At 46.6% G+C, this 7,970-nt stretch overlaps 3 protein-coding genes across 3 annotated transcripts; all 3 read right to left on the bottom strand.

Annotated features, from left to right (window-relative positions):
- Positions 1 to 340: 340 nt before the first annotated feature.
- Positions 341 to 1,036, bottom strand: EI90DRAFT_3138966 (uncharacterized protein; the record flags this gene model as incomplete). The annotated part of the gene is made up of 2 exons (XM_039064914.1): positions 341 to 469; positions 521 to 1,036. The coding sequence occupies 2 exons, from the start codon at positions 1,034 to 1,036 to the stop codon at positions 341 to 343; spliced, it is 645 nt and encodes a 214-aa protein (XP_038907709.1).
- Positions 1,037 to 1,298: 262 nt separating this feature from the next.
- Positions 1,299 to 2,739, bottom strand: EI90DRAFT_3138967 (uncharacterized protein; the record flags this gene model as incomplete). Its single annotated transcript, XM_039064915.1, has 2 exons — positions 1,299 to 2,109; positions 2,168 to 2,739. The coding sequence occupies 2 exons, from the start codon at positions 2,737 to 2,739 to the stop codon at positions 1,299 to 1,301; spliced, it is 1,383 nt and encodes a 460-aa protein (XP_038907710.1).
- Positions 2,740 to 6,242: 3,503 nt separating this feature from the next.
- On the bottom strand, positions 6,243 to 6,605 carry EI90DRAFT_3023991 (uncharacterized protein; the record flags this gene model as incomplete). Its single annotated transcript, XM_039057883.1, has 1 exon — positions 6,243 to 6,605. One exon carries the CDS (start codon positions 6,603 to 6,605, stop codon positions 6,243 to 6,245), a length of 363 nt encoding a protein of 120 aa, XP_038907711.1.
- Between the last annotated feature and the right edge of the window lie 1,365 nt (positions 6,606 to 7,970).

Genomic DNA, 7,970 nt, shown 5'->3' on the forward strand with positions numbered 1-7,970 from the left:
ACCTGCCTAGTCTGTCACTGAATTTATCCAGTTTACACTTCCAGTCCTCCGAACAAATTTACAAGGTTCACATACTCCCTGTGCCTATTCATGAGCAGGAACTTGGCCATGGAATGTGAGCAAGGCACACAAGAAACTTGGAAGACCAAATGAAAAATATCTGTTTTTGAATGTAAATACATTCCAGAAATGAAAAATTTGAATTGCCTTGCACAGCCACCTTGCCTCAGCAAAACTGGCATGACACCCAAACACCCAACTGCCAACCGGCTGTGACACATGACAGACCCTGAATTTTGACCGGACTGGGAGGTCTCTGTGACACATGACCAGTAGTTGGTCATGTGAGTACAGTAATGCAGTCTGCTTTACCCTTGCCTTTAGTTAACTCGTGGGTATGGGTGCTTATAGGCTTCGGGTTGGGATCCTTGTCCATGACATTGGAGGTTTCCCCATTGGTGACTTCAGTCTGCTCGATAAGTCAGCTGAGCTGAGACATGTTAGTCGTGCTGTTGCTGACTTGAGCTGTGCTCTGGTCAGAGTCTCTGGAAGAGCTCCTGTTGGCGTCAGGCTGGTTACTAGGAGGGGTATGGGGCTTCTTCCCCTTGTGAACTGGGTCACCGGGCGGGACTAGGTCTGCACCTGTGGACTTCAACGCTTTGGCTATCTTCTGGAGGTTTTGTGTGCATTCCTCCATATGCTTGTCAGACAGGGTGCAATTTCTGATGTGGTATCCTCTTGGCTCAGGGATGATAGCATGCCACGCTTCCAACATAGCTTCCTTAGCATCAATAAAAGTGGCATATCGGTGATCATGGAGAGATTCTGTCCCTAATCTTCTCCTCAATCCCTGCCAGAATCTCTTGGTGGGTGTACCAATATTCATCGGCATTAGGGTATTGGCATGCATTGCCAGAAACAAAGCCCTAATACCTCTGGCGGCATTCTGGGTTTGATTATGTTCATATAAGAACAGATCATAGGCACGGAGGACTTCCTTAGAGGTCTCCTCAGAGGACTTCAGGACTGTGTCCATACTATTGTGAAGTTGCTGCACTAGGCTGTCTTGTGGGCAAGCTTCTTGAACAATGGATCGATGTGGATTTCGTGTGCATGTTTAAGAGTAGAGCTAACATCCAAAAGCTCATCTACCCATGTGGTGGCTTGGCTTAGAAGGGCTCATAACTCTGGGTCGGTCTCAATGATGGGAAGATGCCGAGGATGTAGTCCTTGATGGATGGAAGGGTGCTTCTTGGGTTTATACTTGGGTGCCTTCTTGTCTTCAGCAAGTGCAGAAATCAAGGCAGGTTACCTATGTTCCCCATGTATGTGGATGGTTTAGGGGGGACTCTGCTGTTATGTCTATGGGAGGGCTGGGAGCCTTCAATAAATGGCTTTTTGGTGACTGTGGGCTTCTGAAGGGGTGCTTCCTCTCTGAACCCAGTGTGATGTTGCTTAGAACTAGACTCAGCCTCTTGGGACTTGGTCTGGGCGTGCACTACAGACTCCAATTGCTTAACTTTGTCTTGTAATGCTCGGACAGTGTCATCCTCAATCCTAGAACATTTAGGGGAAGGAGAGTGAGATCTTCTACACTTACTAGCTCCTTGAACGAGATGGAGGGAAAGGTTTATGAGGGCCTCCTCTGGCTGCACCTTGGCCTCTTCTGGTGGCAGAATTCCTGCCACTTCTCCTTCATGCACTTCATACTTGTCATCATGATAACTTTGTGGAGAAGTCTCCCATAGACGCTCATGGCAGGGGTATGGCGATCCTGATACATAGTGTGCCATTGCGCAATCTAAGACAAAGTTGGTGTCCACATCAATGCCTTCCCTTGTGGGATTTGGTTCCAGGGCTGCTTCAATCGTTATGCAGGCTCTCTCCCCTTCAGCGGGCTTGTCAGTCTGCTTGGTTTCTGCTGGTGGAATAACTTCTACAGTTGCATTGCCAAATTCCCCTTTTGCATCTGCCCTGGTAGAGTTGGTAGTCTCAGCCGTGATTGGGTAGGACTCTTGGGGTATGTATTCCCCTTCCCCCCCAAGGTAGCCACTGGAATAAGGTTGGCTTTCCGTTGGGTAGACTTTTGAAGCAGATGAGTTCCCCTTCCTGGTCAGGGTATGTCTCATGTTGGTAATCCCAAAATTGGGTATCTTCCTGGATGAACCTCTCAAGATCCTCTTTGTATGTACTTGGAGGAAACTTGACTTCAGGATCTGTGGCTCTTTGAAGCATGTGCTTGTACTTTTCTTGCCAGTACTTGTCAAGTGCTTTGCCTCGCAATTCCCAAGGTTTGGGGAGGCCTGGCTGCTTAAGGTTAACAGACAATGATAAATTGTTGGCTTTGCTCTCTTCAAGAATTTTGTCATCCTGTAATTCAACAGGCTTGCGGATGACAGGTTCCTTGGATTTGCAGTAGTGGTAGGACTTGATTCTCTTCCCTGCCACTGGGCGTTTAAAGACAGCCCCATCTAGTTCTTGTAGAACAAAAGTGCCACTCTGGAGTCTCTTGACTATAATGTAGGGCCCAAACCAACGAGGTTGGCCTTTCATATCATGTTGGAGCTTTATATGCTCATTAGAGACTAAGACAAATTCTCCTGGCTTGTAATTGTCTAATTTCATGCAGTGAGCATGGCGCCAGTTATAGTCATCAGCGGCTTTCTTCCTAGACTCAAAGCTAGACTTTGCTGCGTGATCAAGGAATTCCTCCTTTTGGCCAATTTGTCTGATTTGCATAGCTAGTAGCTCCTTGGTTGTAAATACCAAAGGCCAGTCTAATGCATAAAATGTTCGATCTGTGATTTCAAATGGCATCAACGGATGTTGTCCATACAAAAGAAAGTAGGGTGTGTATCCTGTGTTGCACTTGGTGGTGACATGGTCTGCCCACAAGGCGTATCTGACCAGGTTGGGCCATTCATTAGTGTGTCCTTTTAACACGCACTATATACTTTCAATCCATACACCATGGCCGCGTTCAACTTTGCCATTGGAAGCTGGGTTATAAGCGGTGGTTTGCATGATGGGGATATTGTGTTGTAGTTTGAGGTGTCTCTTTTCTTTCAATCTTCACTCTACATATAGTCATGTGACTTTGAGGTTGACTTTATCCTTTCTACTTATTGTATCAAGGCTAAAGTCTATCTCAGGCAAGTCTCCTTGTATATTATCCTTTCTACTTATTGTATCAAGGCTAAAGTCTATCTCAGACTGCCCCAGGGGTGCTAACCTGAGTTACTACATATTGTACTTGTCAAGTAGAACTTGAGTAGCACCAAGGAATTCACTACTGTGAGCTGGATGATGCAGCTATATATCTACACATGACTTTGAACAGAAATTTGGCGACAGTCTCAGACTTGATGTTCTTGAGAGCTTTAGCCTCTGTCCATCCAGTTAGGTTATCTGTGAGGTCAACAAGATACTTGTAGCCTCCCTTGCCTCGTGGCATTGCAACGGTGTCGGCATCAAACTGTCTAAGTAAAGTCCTCACATATTGAGGCTGGATTGGAATGGTGTTCTTTTGCGTTGATCGCAACTGGCATTCATGGCATGTCCAACAGTACTGCTCAACATATTGGTACATGTTAGGAAACCAATATGAGTCACGAATCTTGCTAAAAGTGGGGTCTCTGCCTTGATGACCGCTGCCATCATGGGCATCTTTGACAACTCCCTGACAAATTTCTTCATTGAGTACTACTAGAAGCATCGGCTTATCTTGGTTGCGCTTCCACAATTTTCCTTCATACAGGAAAAACTGCTTGGCTCTGTTCAGAAGTCATGCCACTTCTTTCTTGTCAGTGGGCAAGGTGTTGTGTGTAGTTGTTTCTATTTCTCCTTCATTTCTTATTCAATCTGTGCTCCATTTGTATCATGTGACTGCGGAGTCGTCCTTTAACTGTTACTTCTACTTGGAATAACATTAAAGGACAACTCAGAGTGGCTATTGCTGAGTTATAATACAAGGTGCCCTTGGTCAGGAAGGCAAGGATTGTCTTCCAATATTCCTCGGAATCATAGTCATCTATACAATGTGGATGCTTAGGTTGTCTGGATTCCTCAGGACTTCGTTCCTTGAGGATTTCACCTTCACAAAAGTCAAATGGGCTACTGGAAATAACCTTTGCCTGGGCTGGCTCTTTCCAGCGGACCTCAAGTGGCGTGCACTTGCCTATGCAGTGATATAGCCTTGTGTCACTAATTTCAGAGTCTTCTTGGGAGACTGTTGGTCGTAAAATTCGACCATGCTAACTTCCCTAGTCTCCTCATCAGGGAGAGTGTGGAGAGGTCAGACAAGGTTCACCCCTTCGTCAATGTCTACTTCACCATCACTATGGTCTGAGTCATCTTCTGACTTCCTATGCCAAGATAATCCATCGGCGGCTTTGTGCTTCATTGTGGGGACATGTTCAATGTCAAAGCTGAATAAGAGAATGTACATTATCCAGTGGGTCATTGCTGCGTTTGGCAAATTGGGGGCATTTATCATTTGGATAAGCGAAATAGCATCCACTTGAAGCATAAAAGCATAAAGTGAATGTTGTATAAATGGTGTTTCTCTGCCTTAAAGGCTCGTAGAACTCCATATAGCTCTAGCTTAGGCTGAGAATAGCGGCTTTCAACTGCATTGAACATGATTGAACTGAAAACTATGGGATACTGTACTGGCACGACCAACAACTGGTCACGCATCATGCTGGCTTTGCAGTTGCAATGTCCGGTGTCACGCTGTTTGGTGGCTCCAAGTGGCTGTGTGATTTTTCGATTGGATTTGGTCACATGTAAAACTCAAAGTGATACATTTCCATCTCTTTTTCTAGATTTTTCGCCTGTCTGACTCGTTTACCCCCAAAAAAACGGAAATTTAAATTTGCAGTTGAAACACGAGATTTATTCAGTTCAATTATTATTTTCAAATTTACTCGGATATAAGTAAGACTATAGACCCGTTAGCACTCAGGTATTTCTGGCTCTTGTCACGCTGTTCCAGGTTCAACCGGTTGGCTGTCACGCATCACTCAGGCTTTCCGGTTGAATGTCTGACGTAAATTTCTGTCATGCTCCAAAACCATGCGGTTGTTGGTCATGCCAGTACAGTATACCCCATCTTCATAGGTTTGGTTAATAACCCAGCCCACACCAATAACAGATGAGTTGACTTGGATGGCAACTAAACCTAAGTTGCTCTCTCACTGGTTCTTTGGCATTACTTGGGCAGCCAACTTGAAATCTAGCAATCAGATGGGTGATGCATTTACAGCTAAATCTTTTAAGATAGCCATTGCCTCTTCAGCTTCTGGTGTCCACTTGAACTCATGGGGTGCCATCTTCTTGGTTAGCTGTGTGAGGGGTTTGGCGATTTTGGCAAAATCCTTAATCCAGCGGCATTGTAACAGGGAAATCATCCCAACATCACACAGGCTCACAGGGGGGGACAGTAGTCTCATGGCCTTACTGACTGTCGCTAAAAGAGGTCCTAGAGTATGGTGTTGTAGGTGTCGCGGCTGTATAGTTGTGGCTGTGCAGTCACGGGATTACCACAACTACACTTGCCACCATATGTACATGAAAGAAGGAAAGAGCACTGTTTTATAGTGCAAGGGTTTATCCCTGCAACATACAGGCCTAGCTCTTGATTGCAGTCCCTTGCAATCTCCAAAAAAGAAACAACAAAGAGCAAAAGAAAGTCAACCATAAAGAAAAGAAAGTCCCAACTCCGCACGGTGTTAAATGCCATGTGACCTCTACACAATCTCAATGTGTGCGCTCAACTCCATCCTGCTCCATACAGTCTCTCCCATCATCATGATAAAAACCTCCTAATTCGCAGCTTTCCAATGATACCAATTTCACCCAAATCGGCCCAGTGGAAGCTGAGATATGATGAAGTTGAAACCATGGAAGTCACATGCGGTGCGAAGGCATGAGAAGATTCCAGTAACTTGCCCAGAACAAGCACCCATGCGCTCAACAACTCCTCCCTCCTTCGGCACTCACTCAACCATCCAACTCAGCCCTCAACCCTCATCACATCACCACTCATCATCTGGCTCCAGTGCCAAATTACACCCAAAACTCGCACTACCATGCATGCCACTGGAGAACCACCGGGCGAATGGGAGGATTGGGCACAGTAGTATGCCCCATTTCCACTCCCATAACTAACCCACATGTGCACGGTGACTAACTTCGCTCACATTGGCATAGAACTTCACAGATCCAACGTGTGATCAACTTCATGCTCGAAAACCAATGGATTCGTTGCTAAGGCCAGGGGGCCTTAGCTCTTCTAGCTTGTGCTCGGCGCTGTTGTGTACTGGGCTCGGCTTGTCTCTGGCTGCAGCGTCATGCAACTCGTGCTCGGGCTCGGAATTGTCATCAGAAGTGGGGAAACCGAAGCTAGGGCTGGGAGGCCTTAGCTCTTTGAACTTGAACTCCACTCTCATATCAAATACAACGGCTTGGGTTGGAGTTGCCACGATAGGCATGCGCATGGGCTCGGGATCGACGTTGGATGACAAACTGATGCTAAGGCCGGGAGGCCTTAGCTCTTTTGGCTTGAGCTTGATGCACTCTGGCTGGGGTGTCGCACAACTCATGCGTGGCTCGAAATCATCATCAAGAAGGGAGTCGTGCTAAGGCTGGGAGCTGGCAATGCTGCCATGCTAGGCATTGTGCAAGGGTAGTCGGAACCGCAAAAAAAAAAGAAAATCGTATAAAATCTGAAAGAAGGTTGTCCGGCTAGTGGAGGGGTTCGTGGGTCATCATACTGAGGAATAACGGTGCATCAAACTTGGGAAAACTCTGAAGAAACGCGGTAAGGCTTTGAAATCGGCCGAACAAACGCTGCCCGCCTGTGGCTCAACTCGGGATCCACCAGGGGGACAACGCAGGCTTAAGCAGCAACAGAAAACTCTGCACTTGACTGACAGCCTCGGAGCCTTGAGTGGCAACAATGCATATGTTTGGCACTTGGCTCGTGAACACAGATATCGAAGGAACTCTGATTCCTTTTGTAAACTCTGGCAATCAGCAATGCAATTCGTCAGCACATGGTGTAGAATCTAGCTCAGACAGAAATGGTGGTGTGGTTTCACATGTAAGAAATGACCGTGCCGGTCTTGGAAGAGTGTTGTCTGGCTGAGGAAGGGGTTTGGATATCACGGTATCGAAGATTAACGACGCGTCAAACTTGGGAAAACTTCGAAAAACCCAGTAAAGCTTCAAAATCGGCCAAACAAACGCTGCCCGCCTGTGGCTCAACTCAGGATCTGCCAGGGGGGACAACGCAGGCTTAAGCGGCAACAGAAAACTCTGCGCTTGACTGACAGCCTCGGAGCCTTGAGCGGCAACAACACATATGTTTGGCACTTGGCTTGTGAACACAGATATCGTAGGAACTAGGTTGCTCTTGTAAACCTTGGCAATCAGCAGTGTGGATCATCGATACACAGTGTAGAATCAAGCTCAGACAGAAATGGCACTGGTCTTGGATGTAAAAATTAAGCGTGTAGGTCGCGTTTGTTGAAAAATCATAAGAACCACTGTAAGAACTTGAAGGAATGGCGTCTGACTGAGGGAGGGGGTCGTGAATCGTGTAATTGAGGACTAATGGTGCATCGAACTCAGGTAAAACTTGAGAAACTCGGCGAAACTTCAAACGTCGGCAACCAAATGGTGTCCTCTGTGCCCTATCATAGGATCCGCCAGGAGGGGACTCTTTTCCCTTGAGCAGCGACAAACATGCCCCTGTGCCCCATCTTGGGACCGCCAGGGGGTGCAGCCATGGTGACTTGTGACTTTAGACTCTGGAACGCGTAGATCTTGGCTTGTACTTTGTCTCTTCTTGTAACTCTTGTAATCAGCGATGTAGTAGTCGATGTCCACAGGTGAATCAAGCTCAGAACAGAAATTGGTGGCGATGTTGCATTGAAAGAAAAAGATGATGTCTGCATGGCAGAAAA

The sequence above is a fragment of the Cantharellus anzutake genome (genome assembly GCF_015039405.1).
Source record: "Cantharellus anzutake strain C23 chromosome Unknown EI90scaffold_246, whole genome shotgun sequence".
NCBI lineage: Eukaryota > Fungi > Basidiomycota > Agaricomycetes > Cantharellales > Hydnaceae > Cantharellus > Cantharellus anzutake.